Source organism: Propithecus coquereli, unplaced genomic scaffold, assembly GCF_000956105.1.
Source record: "Propithecus coquereli isolate 6110/MARCELLA unplaced genomic scaffold, Pcoq_1.0 Scaffold42, whole genome shotgun sequence".
Taxonomy (NCBI): domain Eukaryota; kingdom Metazoa; phylum Chordata; class Mammalia; order Primates; family Indriidae; genus Propithecus; species Propithecus coquereli.
In genome coordinates this window covers 6,226,111-6,244,649 of record NW_012149952.1, presented here as the reverse complement: position 1 = coordinate 6,244,649, position 18,539 = coordinate 6,226,111, and the positions used below count along the sequence as shown (strand labels likewise).

Here is an 18,539-nt window from a genome sequence, read left to right as displayed (position 1 = left end):
CCCCCCAACCACCACACCCCAGCTGAGGGATTTGATGGCCATTTGATTCCTGCCCCTCATCCCTCTCTACCCGAGATAGAGGCCTGTCTGGTCCTGCAGCTTCTTCTGGTTAATGTTTGACAGTTCATTGTGGCTAATCATTTTAATTAGCTCTTAAAGTGGGGAGGAACAGTTAACCTTGGACTTCTCGATTTTGGCCTGGTGGGGCCTCAAATGGGAGGAGTACGGGGGAGGTGGGGAGGTAGGAACGGAAGTGAGGTCACCACCCCAGGGCCTGAGCCACCACTGCTCAGCCCCAACAGCTGGTGGGCACGCCCATTGGGGACTCACCCCCTGCGAGCTGACCCCTGCCCTGAGTGCCAGGTTGGAGCAAAGTAAAGGGAACAGTTCTACTTCTTCTCTTTGGGGAGATGGGACACTTTGGCACTGAAAATGCCCAGTGAACACGTGTCCCAGCAAGAATACCAATCCCTCCTTGCAGTTAGTTACACAGGGTTTTCCTGGTTATAAAGTGTTTTCTCAACCGTTAATTCTGCACACCCAGTGCAGAAGCAGCGTGGAGGGAGCGATCTTGAGTCAAGTGAAGATTATCAGGGAGGACTTCCTATCCCCACCAGCCGGTATGGGAAGAGGCTGCCTTGCATGCGGTTGTCTCTGGGGCTGGGTTCAAAGCCTGGATCTCTTGTTGTGGCGGGGGGGGCATGAGGCAGGCTCCATGTTGCCACCCTCACCCAGCCTCTTGCTGTGAGCCGAAGGAGTGGCTTGTTTGCAACTATGTCTGGCATTCCTCCCTTTGCTGCACTGTTTGCTCCCGTGGTTGCTCAGGAACTGGTGCCCACCCCTGGATGAGCTGGGGGCCTGAAATCCATCCTCTCCCACCCAGTGCTTTTGTCTCCTCTGTTATATGTTGGGATCTAAAAATTAGGGTACAGTGATCTGTCTTTATGGACCTGATTGATAGCTTGTCCCAAATGTCCCTAATCCTGCAAAATTCAGAGACCCAGCCAGACACAGGCTGAGGGGATTGCCTTCCCAGGGAAACTTCTTCCCCCAAGTTTAGCTTTCGTCCTCTGCACACTGCCTCCACCCCAACTTTCTCATTTTCCCTCTAGTTCTTAGAGCCAGACGGGGTTGAAATCCCAGCTTTATTATTTACTAGCTGTGTGATCCTAGTTGATTGTTTCAGTTTCCTCATCTGTCAAATGAGACCTACCTCACAAGATTACATTAATACATACAAGCTGCTAACTAGAACAGTGTGTAGCACACAGTAAGTGCGAGCTGGCATTATGATATTGTCTAATGCAGTGCCTAAAACTCAGATTCAACTCAGCAAACATTTGCTGACAGCCAGTCCCAGTACTGGACCCCAAAGAAGTGGCAATGAGGAAAATATTGATGTGAAGAAGACACCAACTGCCTTGCAGGACTGTGTGTACCTTCTTGTGTGGGCTGGAGTGCAGGTGGAGGGGATGTGGGAGGGGGCCAGCAAGAGGAGATATTTATAATTTAATAAAATTAAATTATAAACAACCATAATTTGAAGCCAGGCTCAAATCCCTGAGCCAGTGTGGGTAGCCAGGCACCCCAGACTTGGAGGCTTCTCCTTGCATGGAAACCCTGGCTAGGTTCTGATCTCAATGTCCCCCCACCACACACAGACACACACACACACACACACACACACACACACACACACACACACACAGAGTCCTGCCCTGGGATTTGGGTAAATAAGAGGAAAAGGGACACTGGTACCTGCACAGGCTGCAGGTGGCAAGCATGCAGGGTGTCATTTATTGGGTTCCAGGACAGCATGGCATTACTTAGGGCCACCCCCAAACACTCCTATAACCCCCTCGAGTGGCAGGGCTCATGCCTGCCATGCCCCCTGCATCTTGCTGGGGTCCCCTTCTCTCCTCGGGCGGGGCTTAACCCCAACCTGGGCTTGGATTTCTCAGCTGCAGAGAGGTTTCTGGCTTCACTGGCAATTTATTCCCTTTGTGGTTCTCAGACTGAAAACGAGTTCTGCAGGGGAGAAAGGAAGTTCACGCGAGGTACCCAGAATCCCATGGGCACTTTCCTAGGGGTCAGGGGCTTTTCTCATCAACACCAACCTGCCTGCGAATCTCTGGCCGCTGAGCCTCGTGTATCCTGTAATAGCGGTCGCGCTGCTAATGCCCTGTAGCTCGGGCCCCAGCGCCGGTTGCCAAGAAACTGCTGGTCGAGGTGCTTATGAGGGTTCTGACCTCACAGGGGCTGCTGAGTTTCAATTCAGCAGACATTTATTAACACCTACTGTGTGCCCAACCTGTGCTAGGTGCCATGGGGGAGATGAGAGAAGGAGGTGGTGGGGAAAGAGATGCCTTAGACACTGAAACAATCAGAGGCGAGGACAAGCAGCCAGGCCAGTGGCTGGTCAGGTGCTAATTGTGCTCCTTGGAGCAGAGGCCAGCCCGGCCAGGACTCTGAGGTCAGCAGCGGCTGGAGGAGGGAGGGAAGGCTTTGTGAGGGATGCGGGCTCGAGCTAGACCTTGAAGGGGGGCAGGGGCAGCGAGGGGGAGATTTGGCTCAGCAGAAAAGGGAGAAAAGACGCCTTTCTCTCTATTCCCCAGCCACGGACTGACCTTGGAAGCCTGGATAATTGTTTGGCAAATGCATGTCACATAAAAGACCAGGTCAGCGAGTGTGGGTGGCTGGCGCAAACCCCCGATCTCCACACCAGGAGATACAAAGTGGCTGGCTCAGTGAGCCCAGCATGCATTGATAAGACAAAGGGGTGGCCAGGCTTCCCTGCCACCCAAGCTGAGGGGATTTCATTTTGAACTCCTCCGCCCCTCTCAGGCCCAGGGGAGGAGGAAGGAGGGGGGCAAGATAGGGGGTGCTGAAGGGACAGGAAAACTCACATGCCACAGGTGTTCACAGGGGACATGGCTGGCTGGGTCCTACTTTTCCCCAGGGTTCTGGAATTTCTCTGAAAGCGCAGAGGTTCAGGTGGAGCAGAGAGGTTTTCAGAATTGTTCCCCCCTCGGCCATCTGGGAACCGAAGGATCTAGAGAGCCCCACATGTTTCTGCACAGACCACCAAGGACTAGCTTTATATTTGTTCTGCTGGTTTTGTGTCTCCTGAGGCTGGGCATGGAGGGGACTTGGCCCTTGTTGGGTTTAATTGGATAAAAACACCTTGACATCCCGCCCCAACACATGCGTCCATCATTTTTCCTCTCTCACTGCCCTCTCGCCCTCCCCCCAGCACATTTCAACACCAAAGGGACATATCAGAGTGCCCTGACTTCTTGGTTGGGAAATCATGTTTTAAGGTGCGTTTGTTGGCAAAGAGACCCCAGCCTACACCCAGGGTGAGGAGGAGGGTCAAGTAGGAAGGAAGGGTGTTTCACGCAGGAGGGTCTGCAAGAGAAAGTGCCAGAACATTTCTCAAAGAGGCTAATAAGAAGCAAGAAGTTAAGCAGCTTGCCCAGGTTGAGCAAGCTTTGCCTTGGGTTCTCATCTCCTTGATAGGCCATTTTCTCGTCCCAGTGTTGGCATTTCCTGCCTCTCAGAGCCCCTGCCCCTCTTGAAGCTTCCTATCCTCTTCCAGTCTGACCCAACATCCTTGCCAAGAAATGTCACTGTCTAGAGGAGGAAGAGCACAGGTTCTCTGCATTCTTCCCTATCCCGGACCTACCACTTACTGGCTGTGTGACTATGGGTTTGTTCCTTAGCCACTCTGGGCCTCAGTGCCCAACTCACAGGGTTGGAGTGAAGATTAGTGAGATAATGCATGCAAGGCACTCAGCAGAGTGCCTGGCACATAGGGGCCACCCAGTAAGTATTCACTGTTATTATTATTCCTGTGGCGATTATCGTTGTTGTTGTTGTTGTTGTGATTATTTTCCCTTCACACATCTTTGACTTTGATAGGCTCCTGGGATCTACCACTTCTCTGGCAGTGCTGGCAAGACATGCCACACCCATTCCTGAAAACAAGAGGGAGATTTTCCAGGTTTCTCTGCTAACTTTTTGTTAACTCTGCCATTGCACAGGATGGGGAGAGGATGTGGTAGAAGATATGTGTGTGTGTGTGTGTGTGTGTGTGTGTGTGTGTGTGTGTGTGTGAAATATAAAGTCCTTCTGAGTGACAGGCAGTGCTGTAGTGAAGAGTGAAACTCAAATCTTTAATATTTGTATTGACATTGGCATCTTTATCCCTTCACCATTTTCATCTTGAGTATCATTTGCTGCAGAAATAAGAGTGAAGTAGATTCTTTGAGAGAAAGATCTAACATTCTACCCCTGGGAACTATTTAGTAATCATGAATTTGTTATCATTACCCCTACTGAGTGTAGAATCCTGGGAGCCAACCAGCCAACCACTGCTCACTTCTCCCCCTTTCACTAGAGTAGGTGATGGGTCTATTCTGGGCCGATGCCCAGAGGCCTTGGGTTGAGGCTGGGGCGCTGCCTTTGCCTAGAAGAGCTGCTAGGGGGCTAGGGGCCATTCCTTTTCCAGAAAGTAACTTGGAGGTTCCATCTGCTATTGACCAGATTGTGTTTGCTTGAGGAGTCTGTGACCACCCGCAGGGACAGGCAGCCCTGGATAAACTGGACCACCCCTGAGTGGAGCACTCCACTCAGTCCCTTGGTCCCCACCCATCAGGTTAGAACTGCTAGGGCTTGGGGGATGGGAGGGTGGGCAATTAGTCTTAACCTCCCCAAATTCCTGATGACCTGATAATAAGGAGGTACTTAGACTTAGACTTAGGAGATAATCTGTCTTTTTCCCATAATGCCCCCTGAGGATAACAGAGCCTAGTTCAGCTCCACTGATTCTGTGAGAATCTATGCACAGAAAACACCTGTTTCATTAGGGACCACTTTCTCGGCGCCACACTGATCCTAAAAAAAAAAACACAACAGGCCCAGTCTCCTGCTCAGAAGGATCTAAAACCAATTCTAGAGCTGTAGTAACACACATGCACTTAGCCCCATAGCAGGGGGGTGCTGATGTGCCAACAACCGCCCTATGACACTTCATATCTGTACATTGGTTGATGATGGGTCCCATGGTTGTCTAGAGAAAGATCGTTCTTCTTCCTCAGCTTCATTGGGGAATGCTGCCTGGAGGCAAGAGGGCAGATGACCTTTCAAAAGAGGAAAGAGAGACCATTGGCTGTGCTCTAGGGACACTCCAGGCTCAGGAGGACAACAGCATTGGCATCAGAGTAAGCAAGTGAGAAAACAACACAAACCCATCAGAATCGGCACACTCACTAAGCACCAAGATTGAGAATTTGTCTCTACTGATGACTTCAAGGAATGTGTTTTTTAGGAGAGCATGGGCATTCTTGCTTTCTTTTGTTTTTGCTGCTATTGCAGAGTAATGTTAAATACTAAAGTTACGCAGTAATGTTATATAGCAGAATTACATAGTGTTTGGTATTACTGTTCCAGTTTTTGTTTAATTTCATCCAATCTGGGGACTTTCTTATTTCTTTTTATTTAACAGCTTTATTGAGGTAATATTGACATACAATAAGCTTCACACATTTCCAAGTGTACAATTTGATAATATGTGACACATACGTATACCCATGAAACCATCGCCACAATCAAGTGAGTGAACCTACGCATCACTCCTGGAAAGTTTCCTCATCCCCCTGTGCAATCCCGCCCTCCTGTCCTGAGACAACCACTGCTTTACTTTTTGTCACTATTGATTAGTTTGCATTTTCTAAAGTGTTATATAATAGGAGTCATATAGCATGTACTCTTTTGGTCTGGCTTCTCTCACTCAGCATATTTATTTTAAAATTAATCCATGTTGTTGTATACATCAGTATTTCATTCCTTTTTATCATTAAATAGCATTCCATTGTATGGATAGACCATATATGGTTTATCCATTCATCAGTTGATGGACAATTGGCGTTTTTTTCCAGTTTTTAGCTATTACAAACAAAGCTGCTTATGAACATCTGTGTATGGCTATATATTTCCTTTTGTCTCAGTTAAATGCCTAGGAGTAGAATAGCTGAATTATACAGTAGTATAGGTTCAACTTTTTAAGAAACTGTCAAACTGTTTTCCAAAGTAGTTACGCCACTATACGTTTGCACCAGCAGGATCTGAGAATTCCAGTTGTTCTACATCCTCACCAACACTTGTTATGGGTGGACTTTTTATTTTTAGCCATTCTAATAGGTGTGCAGTGGTATCTCATTGTGGTTTTAATTTGTATTTCCCTAATGACCAATGATGCTGAAAATCTTTTCATATACTTATCATCCATATATCTTCTTTGGTGAGGTGTCTTTTCAAATCTTTTGCCCATTTTTAAATCGAGTTGTCTGTTTTCTTGTAGTTGAGTTTTGAGAGTTCTTTATATATTTTGCATACAAGACCTTTATCAGATACATGCTTTGCGAAGACTTTCTCCTAGTCTGTGGCTTGCCTTTTCATTTGCTTCACAGTGTCTTCTGAAGAGAAGTTTTTAATTCCAATGAAGTGCAACTAATCACTTTTTCCTTTTGTGGATCATGCTTTTGGTGCTATATCTGAGAAGTCTTCACCTAGCCCTAGGTCACAAACATTTTGTCTTATATATTTTTTAGAAGTAGGCTTTACATTTTGGTCTATGATCCATTTAGAGTTAATTTTTCTGTATGGTGAAAAGTTTGAATCCAAATCATTTTTTTGCGTATGGATATCCAATTATTCTAGCACCAGTTGTTGAAAAGGCTATCATCAATCTACTACCGTTGTCCTTATATATATGGGTTACTTCCGGACTCTATATTCTATTCCGTTGATTGATCTACTTGTTTATCTTTATGCCAATACCAACTTTTTGATTACTGTAGGTCTATAATCATTCTTAAAATCACCTAGTGTTAGCCCGTCAACTTTGTTCTTTTTCAAAGTTGTTTTTCGCTATTTTAAGTCCTTTGCAATTCCATATGAATTTTAGAATCGAATTTTCCATATTCTTTTCTTTCTTTCTTTTTTTTTTCTTTTTTGAGACAGAGTCTCGCTCTGTCACCCAGACTAGAGTGCAGTGGCATCATCAAAACTCAAACTACTGGGCTTAAGCGATCCTCCTGCCTCAGCCTCCCAAGTAGCTAGGACTACAGGCACGTGCCACTATGCCTGGCTAATTTTTCTATCTTTAGTAGAGATGGGGTCTCACTCTTGTTCAGGCTAGTCTCAAACTCCTGGCCTCAAGTGGTCCTCCTGCCTTGGCCTCCCAGAGTGCTAAGATTACAGGTGTGAGCCACTGCACCCAGCCTTAATTTTCTCTTAATACTTGAATTTATTCGGTTTGCATTAATTTTTGTTGTAACAAATATGTTTAGCCTTGCTTTTTAAATCTTATTTTATAATCATGTTTATCCCTGACATTACTGTTATTTTAGATGATTATCTTTTCATTGATATTCTTAGGCTAAAGAGTTCCTTGACTTTACTATGCATTTGTAAAATAGGACTATTTATTATTGGTTTTTATTTACAACACTTTTCGGTGATTGGGTGCATGACTATCTTCCCCATACATCATTTTATAGATGCCAGTCATATCCCTGTTCAGCCTTGTCTGTCTAGACCACAAAAGACCTCTTTTTTTTTTTTTTTTTTTTTTTTTGAGACAGAGTCTCACTCTCTTGCCTGGGCTAGAGTGCCATGGCGTCAGCCTAGCTCACAGCAACCTCAAATTCCTGGGCTCCAGTAATCCTCCTGCCTCAGCCTCCCGGGTAGCTGGGACTACAGGCACAGGCCACCATGCCCGGCTAATTTTTTTTTCTATTTTTAGTTGTTTGGCCAATTTCTTTCTATTTTTAGTAGAGACGGGGTCTCGCTCTTGCTCAGGCTGGTCTCAAACTCCTGAGCTCAAACGATCCGCCCGCCTCGGCCTCCCAGAGTGCTAGGATTATGGGTGTGAGCCACCGTGCCCAGCCACACAAAAGGCCTCTTTTAATTTTAATTTTAATTTTATTTTATTTTAGAGACAGTCTAGCTCTATCACCATGGCTAGAGTGCCATGGTGTCAGCCTAGCTCACTGCAACCTCAAACTCCTGGGCTCAAATAATCTTCCTGCCTCAGCCTCCCAAATAGCTGGGACTACAGGCACGTGCCGCCACCTTGCCCAGCTGATTTTTTTTTTTTATTTTTAGTTGCCCAGCTAATTTTTTCTGTTTTTAGTACAGGGTCTCGTTCTTGCTCAGGCTGGTCTCGAACTCCTGACCTCAAGCAATCCTCCTACCTTGGTTTCCCAGAGTGCTAGGATTATAGGCGTGAGCCACCGCACCCGGCCACAAAAGGCCTCTTTGAATAAAATTGTGTCCTCATATAGTTATCCTCCCACCCCATTCTCTTGAATCATTTTAGCTCTTAGACCTGATCCAGCATCATGAAGTCTTTCCTGAGGGTCCAGTGATTAGACCAGCAATCAATATTCCCAGGGTGGAAACACTGTGGTTTTGTACAAAGAGAGAATGCTTTGATGATGACCTGATCATCAACCGCCTTCTCAATGCTGCTTGGAATAAATGACTCTAGCTGGTATGTGTTGCCCCTAACAGAGGCTTAGAGCAAGAGAGAAAAATTAATGGTGGAACCCTAGAGACAATTTTCCCCAATTCTACCCCAACCCACCCCTAGTCTGTAGCCCTAAGATCTATCAGGACCTGTAGTCTCATTTGTAGAGATCTCACTCCAGTTGAGAATTTACACGGACTTAATTCATGAATGCCCAGACATGTGTTAGAGTCAGGAGAAGATGAAATAACCCTCGATTCCATGAATTTTACTGCCTGTTGGGGAAACAAGAGATACACATGAAATAGTGAAAGAGCAATTCAAAGCCCCATGGGATTAAGAGATTTTTGTGGTAGAATGTATGGGCTACGGGAGTTTATAGAAGGGGGCTCCATGGGTGTGAACTATATTTATTGGGGCATAGCCACCTTCATGGGGTTGCGGAACTTGGTTGGGACCTTGCTGGATGGGCACTATTTGATTAGCCAAAACGGAGCAACAAGGGCATGGCAGGCCTGAGAAACTCTGTGAATGAGCCTGGAATGCTCCCTCAGGGGACCATGAGGAGACCACTGGGCTTGAAGCCCAGGCTTGAGTTGGGAAATCATGGGAAACAAGCCCAAGTAGGTAGGGTGGGGTCAGACTGTGAAGGACCTTTGGAAACCAAGGAGATGAGTTTGGACTCTAAGGCTCTGCTGTGTCTGGCTGGTATGGCCGCAGCCATAGATCTGAATGTGTGTCCTGGAGTAGGAGTTGGCACCAGCTCAGAAGCTGAGGGAGGAGCTAGGCAGAGGCAGGGCCAAGACTGAAACTTGATCTTCCTCACTCCCAGTCAAATGGGCTGTCTGCTGCACCAGTCCTGGTTTTTAGCTTTTCAAAGGACTTTCACGTCCACTCCACGTAGCTTTCTAACAGAGCTCACAGGCATTGGGTGTAGATGTGAAGGCCAGCTCGCTCAATGGCTACTGATGTGACCGGAGGTAGAACCACCGAGAAGTACCCTCTAGCTCATCTACCCCACTGGTCTGCACCACCACTTGTCCTAGAGCCCCCTCCTTGGGTTAAAGCATGGTAGCTTCAGATGATCTCCTTAAATGAAAATGTATTAAGGATAGAGATGACACTTAACCCAGTATCGGCTATTAACACACTAATACTAAATGGTTTATGATTTTTCTGAGTGGTAGGAAAGTCCATTCCCTGGGGAGATGAGTTGGCAACCTGAAAGTTTTGATAGAGGGAAGAAACGTGGAGCCCTGACAGCTACTAGGGTCAGTAAGCCTGCGAGGAACTCTGAAATCTCCAGTGTCAGGGAGGCCCAAGGCTGTGAGAGCCATGTGACATAGCATGCCTGTGGTTACATAGCCCATTAATGGCAAAATTGCCTTAGCAGAGTTTTTCTAAACTTTCCCACCCAAGTGCCTCAAACTATTGAATTGTATTCCAGAGACCTAGAAGGACATAGTCTTATAAAATTTCTTGGAAATATGGCATTTGATCTTGAATGTGAATGTTGCACTCTACTGCCTCAAATATATTTTCAATGATTTATCAGTGAACAAGACGAAAGTTTCTGGAAGATGAGCTGGGTCTGGACCATGGCTTTGACTCCCAGTCTGGGGCTTGGTTAGCTTTAGAAAGCAGGCCCTGTCCCTGTGGGACCTGCCTACAGGCAGGTCAGAACTTGAACCTTCAGGATTTTAGCCCAAAGTGCTGGGAGGGAAATCCATTACCCTAAGCATCTTTATTTGCCTGCCGTCCTCACCCGTGTCTCCCTCCTTGGTTCAAACACATTTGATGGAAAAATGTAGGCCCTTATATTCTGGGGGGAAGGTCCTTTGACTTGCTCAGTGGCTAGCTCCTGCCTCCTCCCGGCCTCTCCGTGGGCACAGATCCTAGGGTGCGATGGACACAGACAGCTTGGGATCCGCGAGGCTCGGAAGTCGGGGTGTGGAATGGCCAAGACTGTGCCCAGCGATTTCCCAGCCTCACCTCCTCCATCGCAATCAGCCTGCAGCCCCCCATTCAGCTCCTCCTGTAGCTTAGTGTTTATAGTGCTCTGTAGTTAAAAACAATAAATCAATCTGCCTGCAGTCTCGGAGCCTTCCAGCCTAGCGCTGCCCTTGCTCATCCCTAGGTGGCTAAGGACAGAAGAGCCATCGAGACATTCCAGGCCAAAGTTAGCCTCCTCAGCAGCCCAAGCCTCTCATTTCTGTCCCCATAGCCTGCAGATAGAGAAGAGGACAATTTCAAAAGAACGCATGCCCTCCCAGCTGGGTAAAGCACTATGCATATTCAGGCTTCACTCTAGCAGGCAGGGCCCCAGGCACTGAGGACCTGTGCCAGGCAGCAAGACTTCATCCACACCCCCTGCCTGCCAGCAGCACAGGGGGCTCCAGGCTGCCAGTGCCTTTAGTGACGAAAGAGCAGGTAGGGCCCTGGGCCGGCTGTCTGGGCCTGGTGGGGCGGGGCAGGCGGCTGGGTGAGGCCCAGATTCCCCAGGCTGATAAGGCAGCCTGTAAACACCCAGCAAGGGGAGGGGGCAGAGGGCAGGCGACCAGATGGCAGGAGAGGGGGGAAACCGGAGCCCAGACCTAGCTGCAGGAAGTGGGGCCTGATGGTGGAAACATCGAAACATCCTGTCCGGTAGAGACTGGACCGGTGGCCATCGGCAATCACTCCCTCCACCATGGAGGCAAACTTGACCCAAGGTGGGGCTGCCTGCCTGGGCGCCCAGCCAAGACCCTGGCTCCTGACATCTCAAAAGGACATGATCAATGGGTCAATATTATGGGTTGCTTCGCCAACTAACACTGCTGGGGGATGGGGAAGCTGAACCAAGCTACCCCCCATGGAGAAACACAGCAGAAGGATTATCTGAGAGAATTTGACTCTCGCAGAAAAGCCCTGATCATCACTATCAGTGAGGAGCATCGATTCCAATACCTAATTGTGTCAAAGGCCTCCTGCAGCACTCCGAGAAGAGCCCGTATCTGACACTCCATTCTGTTCTGTCTTGCAGTGCTTTCTAATTAGAACCTCAGAGGGTCAGAGCTAGCCAATCCTTTAGCAAAGGACCCCCAAATGCATGCACTTCACAGCTGGGAATGCTGGGATCGAGACAGAGGCAGGGACTCAGCCACATTCATGGCAGACCTGAAATGAAAGCCCCTGGTTTGGCGTGTTTTCCACTGCCTACCCTAACGCTTCAGTCCAGCCTCCAACCCACACGCACAGGGCTGGACCTGCCGTGCACACGCGCTGGATCTGAACTTAGCCTTGCTTAGGGTCACAGGGAGGCTGGGAGGAGGAAGGAGCCTCAGAATCATAAATCAGGAGACCTCAACTTGTGCGTGGCCTTGAATGGGCTGCTGCCCCTCTGTGGGCCTCGGTTGTTTTTTTTAAAACAGCTTTCTCAGATACAGTTCGCATACCATAAAGTTCACCCACTTAAAGTGTACACTTCAGTGGTTTTTAGTACATTCACAGAGTTGTACATCTATCACCAGAATCCATTTTAGAACATTCTCATCGCCCCCACAAAAGAAACCCCATACCCATTAACACTCAGTCCCCATTTCCCCCCAACCCTTGGGCCTCAGTTTTGGTTTTTTGTCCTCATCAGTCAACTTGATGGGTCTCATTTCTGAAGAGATACTTGCTATAGACGTGGGTTTTTTTTGGCGGCAGAGGGGGCGGTGGGGAACCTTGCAATGTTGTCTAGGCAGATGGGCTAACCCAGCTTACTGGGAACTTAGATACCTACCACCGAGGAGAATAGGGTGGGCCGGGTGATACAGCCCCTGGCCACGGGCCTGGCACATATGAGGTGTTCAGGGCTGACTTTCCATAAATATTTGAATAAACATGTGAACCAACACCCCAAGATAAGAACCCAAACTTACATTATGTGTAAGCCAAGAGCGAGTGTATATTTATGGGGCAGGGACCATGCCATGGCTACTTCAGGTCTGAAGCTAGGAACTCTCTGGAAGTAGTAGGCCCCTGAGGTACAAGAAGAGTCGGCTTCCACATCAACAGAGCTGGAAGCCTCCTCCACAATCCCCCTCTTCTGCAGCTGGCCACAGGAGCTCCAGTGGTTACCCTTTTGGTACAGACTTGGCCCAGGAAGTTAGGATTCTCTTATGAGACCCAGCTTTGGTTTGAGATTGAAGCCTCAAGGAGCATGGGACACAGGCCTGGGAAGCTTTTGTTAAAGGGACCTCACAGGGTCTCTGAGGCTTTGAAGTTGAGAGTTGTGAGCAAGCCCTGAGCTAGGGATCCTAGGGCAGAGAGAAAAGCAAGGACTTGGAGATCAAGGCCATACAGGCCTAGTTTGAGTTCTACTTCCATTCTTTGGCAGTGTGGCCTTGGTCATGTTACCTAATCTCTGAGCCTCACTTCTGCTGGAACTGTTAAATGGAACTGTTAAAACAGAATTATTAGCAAGATAGATTTCACTGAAAACAAAATTCAATACATATAGTATTTGGAAATAAACCTGGGTTCAAACCCCGGCCCTGCTACTTGCTAGCTACTTTGTAGGAATGATGTAAGATTGAAAGGAGATAATGTACATCAAGTGCCTGGCACAACACCAACCCCACAGCCCGAACCCCAGAACTGTAAATCCCTGCTGCCTTCCCTGCGCTCCACCCTGTCACCCTGTAATTTTTACTGTTTGGCCCCCTTGCCCAGAAGCAGAGGGAGCAACTAGAAGTGATACCAGAGGGCACTGAAGGAAAATCTTGCCCACATTTACACAACCACCCACGCCCCTCTGCCCTTCCCCCAGTCGGCCATGACCAAGGCCATAGCGGCCACACCCGCCACCCTAGGCCCACCACCGGCTCAGATCGGTGTCAGCCCCACAAATGCTTGCCCTGAGCTGGCACTGACCTCAAGTATTTCCACCCCCTCCACCCAGGCGCAGTGTGCTTTCTGAACACGTGCCACCAGCTTTGAGCAAGGATTGTAACCAAACCCTGGCCCTGGGTTTGCACTGCAGATGTAGGGAGGGGCTGGCCCGGGCCCAGGTGCACATCCAGATGTTGTCTCTGAGGCTTCCTTGGCGTCCCCCATGCCAGCTGTGAAACAGTATTCACTCCAACTCACAGGGGTGGAGAAGCAGGCGCTCCCCTCAGGGGCGACAGGGCCTGTCTCAGGGGAACTGGTTCCTATTTGTCTTGGGGAGCCATGGAGGGAGAGGGGATAGGGAAAAGTGGGACCCTGCTCTCTTGGCAGGAAGCCTGTCTGGGCAGGGCTCTTGCCCAAAGGTGCGAGAGGATAACTTCTAAGAGCCAGGGGAGGTATCAAGATCATCTTCTCATCCGTTTTTTGTTGGCGCATGCAGAACCATCATTTCTAGGAGTCCCCTTAGCTTCTTTCACAAATCCTTGACCCTCATGGAACAACATTACCATGAGGGGACTAAGGTGATTGTGTCCACCTACCACTAGGCCCCTGTCTCAGGCCTCAAGGCTTCTAGAAACAGCATCATGTGTTCTGGCCTGTCTCCAGGGGGACTGACAACTGGGCAGAGGTCCAGGATCTTGGGCGGCTGCTGCTGCTGTTCCGACCCATGCCCTTGGGAAGGTCTCACCGATCAGGTCACCTGCCTACAGGATCCGTCACAGGCACACAACCCTACTGCTAGGATCCCCATCTTCCAAGTATAAGTCACCACACCAAATCATCAGCCACTAGAGAATGTGAGAGTTCCTTACTCCATCACCCAGAAAATGCCACTACCCTTGACCCACATGTGATATAATCTAGTTGACCCTTAAACAACATGGGTTTGAGCTGCACGGGTCCACTTATGTGTGAATTTTTTTACAGTATTTGCCAGGTGCACAACGCACATTTTCAGACAACCAACTTTTCACACGTGGGTTCTGCAGAGCCGACTGCGAGACTTGAGTATCCTTAGATTTTGGTGTACCCAGGGGTCCTGGAGCCTGTGACCCACAGATACAAAGGGATGACTGGACTTTGCTATCCATTGATGCCTCGTCCATTGGCCGTAGAGGACAAGCCCCCTGAAAAACTATGAAGTGACATTGATTTCAGTGTCACCTGGCCCTCCGAATTAACCCCTCATCGTTGGCCTGCTTTCAGGCCCTCTTGCTTCGTGAAGCCACCCAGGGCTAATCCTTACTGGACATTGACCTCAGCATTTATGTTCCAGTTTTTTATCCAATCCTCTAAGGCTAGGCTCACCCCACCCCTGGGCAATAGCTAGGTAAAGTGATGACGTCATTTCTACTCATTTGGTAGCAGGGGACAGTTTGTGGAGACAGCCCCAGTCTCCCTCCCAGGTAATGCATCCCTCTGTACCCGCCCCTAGCCGGAAGCAGGCGGTAGAGTTGCTGCTGGGGCGTCCCCTTGTGTAGCCAGCTGTCTGCTCAGCCTTCCTGTGAGGGATCCTCCCCTCTCTGCACTCCCTGACCTGTGTGAGGCAGGGGCGGAGCTGGGAGGGCCTGCAGGCCCCAAAGGGGAAACTGCTGAAACCCCTGGGACAGGAAGTGGCAGAGAGGGGCTGTTTCCGCTGGCAGAGTTGGGGTGCGGTGAGAGCTAGCCCTATCTCCTGCCCCACCGCCTGTCTGCTCTGGGCCCTGAGAGGTTGGGGAGAGGTGAGAGTCCTTTCCCTGCCTCCCCCTCTAAAAAAGTGGAGGCTTTCAGCCCACCCGACTGGGGGGGAGGGGCGGGCTCTTGCAGAAGAGGCCATTTTCATGTAGCAGGGACAGGAATTCAGAGACAAGGGCAGACAGGTCAGCAGAAGGGAAGGGCAGGGCTGGGCAGGTGAGTGTGGAGCGACAGGGGCCCACAAGGGCAGTGGAAAACCACAGCTGGGCAGGGGACCCTTCTGTAAGCTTTGCTTCTGACAGTAAATGAGCAGGACCGTGCCTGCCTGTTGGAAATGCAAGAGATCGCTGACTTTCTAAATCACAGGGCTAGAAAGGGCCTTAGACCACCCAGTCGAACCCCCTCATCGTGCAGATGAGGAAACAGAGGTGCACAAAGCAGAAGTGACTTGCTCTAGGTCACATCATGGGCAGAGGCAGGTCTAGAACTCCAGTCTCCTAACCCTAGACCAGGACTTTCTTTCTGGTGAAAATCTGCTGACTTGTATTTGGTGTACCACACACTCCTCCCAGGCACCTCCCATCCCCAAGTGTTCTGTGACATTCTTCTCAGAAATGAGCCTGATGAATTCATTCGCAGTCTAGGGGTCAGCAAGCCTTCCCTGTAAAGGTCTAGATGATAAATATTTTAGGCACTGTGGACCACATGAACTCTGTCACAACTACTTATAAGGCAAAGGCAGCCATAGACAATACATAAACAAATGCGCATAGCTGTGTTCCAATAAAGCTATGTGTCACAAAGTATTCTTTTGATTTTTTCTCCAATCACTTAAAAATGTAAAAACCAGGGCCAGGCATGGTGGCTCATGCCTGTTTTCCTAGCATTGTGGGAGGCCAAAGCGGGAGGACTGCCTGAGGCCAGGAGTTCCAGACCAGCCTGAGCAAGAGCAAGACCCATCTCTCCAAAAAATATAAAATAAAAAATGAGCCAGGTGTGGTGGTGCGCGCCTATAGTCCCATCTACTTGAGAGGCTGAGGCAGGAGGATTACTGGAGCCCAGGAGTTTGAGGTTACAGTGAGCTATGATGACACCACACTGCACTCTAGCCCAGGCAACAGAGTGAAACTCTGTCTCAAAAACAAACAAACAAAAATGTAAAAACCATTCTTAGCTCACAGGCCATATAAAAACAGACAGTGGGCTGGATTTGGCAGATGGGCCATGGTTTGCCAAGCCCTGCTTTGGTCTGAGAAGCCAAGCTAAGGTGTCATGAAGAAGAGGAGGAAGAGAGAAGATACCAGGTGGGAAGGAAACAGAAGGCTTTGAAAAGGTGTCGTTTGCTTCAGATCTTGCAGGACATGTAGGCATTAGACCTGCAGAAGTTGGGGACAGTCTATCAGGCCTAGGGGACAGTGTGAACAAAGGCGGAGGTGGGAAGTCACTGTGAAAGTTAAATGTGTTCTGCATATGTGTGGCCTCATTGTTATTTGCCAGCCCTGGGCCTTTGGCTGCTGTGTGGTTCTTGCCAGAGGAAAGGGGTGGCTTTGTTGAGGCTACAGGGAGACAATGAGAAGGGGAGGAAGAAGGGTCACCTGGGAGTCACTGCTGGGAGACTAGCAGACAAAACTAGCAGTGTGACCTTGAGCAAGTCACTTCCCCTCCCATGGGGACTTGGTATCTAACGTTGGATAACAAGAGGGATGGATGCGATGATCTTTCAGGTCTCTTTTAACTTTGATATCCTGGGACTCTGACTCAAGCAGAGGTTTCAACAGTGTGCGTGAGAGAGGAGGAGGAACCCCAAGAGCTCTCAATGACTTCCAGAGCTGAAGCTGCCTGCCCTGTCTGGCCAGGCCTGAGAGGCTGTCTTTCCACCTCACCCTTTCTGGTGCCCTCCCCTCGAGTACGGGATGCTGGAGTACCCGGCCTTGTGCCTGCAGTGCTCCCCTTTATTTTCGTTGGCCTGAGGAGTGGCCAGTGGGGGAAGGGGGTATTTGGGCTGCCAAGGAGGCAGTGACCCCACCATGGCTCCTCCCACGAAGGAGCGTCCCAGATCTGAGCAAGGAGCCTTGGCATTAGTTTCTAGGACACACTGGCGGGGGCCTTGATAAAGAACGCTGTCCATTCAATAAAAGTTATCTGTCTTAATATCCTGTTGGGGCCGAGTCACAGATTGCCCCAGTGCTAAAAAACCCACTAATGAATGTAATTAGTCTCTAGTCAATGTTGTTGTTGTTTTTTTTTTTTTTCATTTTGTTTTGGTTTTTTGAGACAGAGTCTTACTCTATCAACCGGTTTAGAGTGCCATGGCGTCAGCCTAGCTCAGGCAACTTCAAACTCCTGGGCTCAAGGGATCCTCCTGCCTCGGCCTCCCGAGTAGATGGGACTACAGGCATGCGACACTACGCCCAGTTAAATTTTTATATTTTTAGTTGCCCGGCCAAATTTCTTTCTATTTTTAGTAGAGACGGGGTCTCGCTCTTGCTCAGGCTGGTCTTGAACTCCTGAGCTGAAGCAATCCTCCCGCCTCGGCCTCCCAGAGTGCTAGGATTACAGGCGTGAGCCACCGCGCCTGGCCTACAAATTTAATTAGTCCTAGTCAGTGTTTCTGTTCCCTCCCTCACTCCCCCAACAATAGAAGCAAGCAGGCCTTCCTGGGGGCTGGGGGTGGGTGTCATTCTAAGCTGCCGTTCACTCAGCACACGCGACTCTCTGCCACCCCATCATAGTGTACCGACTGCTCTAGGCCAGGCCGGCTCCTTCAGCCCCTGAGCGCCTGTCTTCGTCCCTCCTGCCCCTCAGCCCCAGCCCCAGACAAGATGGAGGCTTAGCAAAATGACTGTCTGGGTCCTCTTTTCCCCTCTATTAGTCCTGGGGTTTTCAAGATAATCCGACCTTCAAAATGTCCAAGCTGAACCCATTGTCCTGCCCCACTCACTCTGCATCTTTTAACATTGTTACAGCAAAAACAGGCTGACATCTTGGCATCTCCTAATACAGCTACTGTATTAGGCTATCAATTTTTTTTCCTTCGGGGTGGTTCTGGGGTCCACCTCCTGGCTTCCAGCTGCCCCACCTGGTCCCCTTCCATCTCCTCCACTCATGACCCAACCTCATACCCAGAGCAAACTGCTCTTCCCAAAGAACTGTTTTGCTGAGTGCAGTGGCTCATGCCTGTAATCCCAGAACTTTGGGAGGCCAAGGCAGGAGGATCGCTTGAGGCCGGGAGTTTGAGACCAGCCTGGGCAACATAGTGAGACTCATCTCTACAAAAAATTTTTAAAAAAGTAGCTGGGGGCCGGGCGCAGTGGCTCACGCCTGTAGTCCTAGCACTCTGGGAGGCCGAGGCGGGCGGATTGTTTGAGCTCAGGAGTTCGAGACCAGCCTGAGCAAGAGCGAGACCCTGTCTCTACTA

General features: G+C 49.2%; 1 protein-coding gene across 1 annotated transcript in view; it reads left to right on the top strand.

Annotated features, from left to right (window-relative positions):
- Positions 1-13,334: 13,334 nt before the first annotated feature.
- ELF4 (E74-like factor 4 (ets domain transcription factor)) overlaps positions 13,335-18,539 on the top strand; it is a 23,044-nt gene continuing 17,839 nt past the window's right edge. The window contains exon 1 of the mRNA XM_012653260.1: positions 13,335-13,394. Coding sequence (XP_012508714.1) covers positions 13,335-13,394 — 60 coding nt within the window. The remainder of the gene's footprint in view (positions 13,395-18,539) is intronic.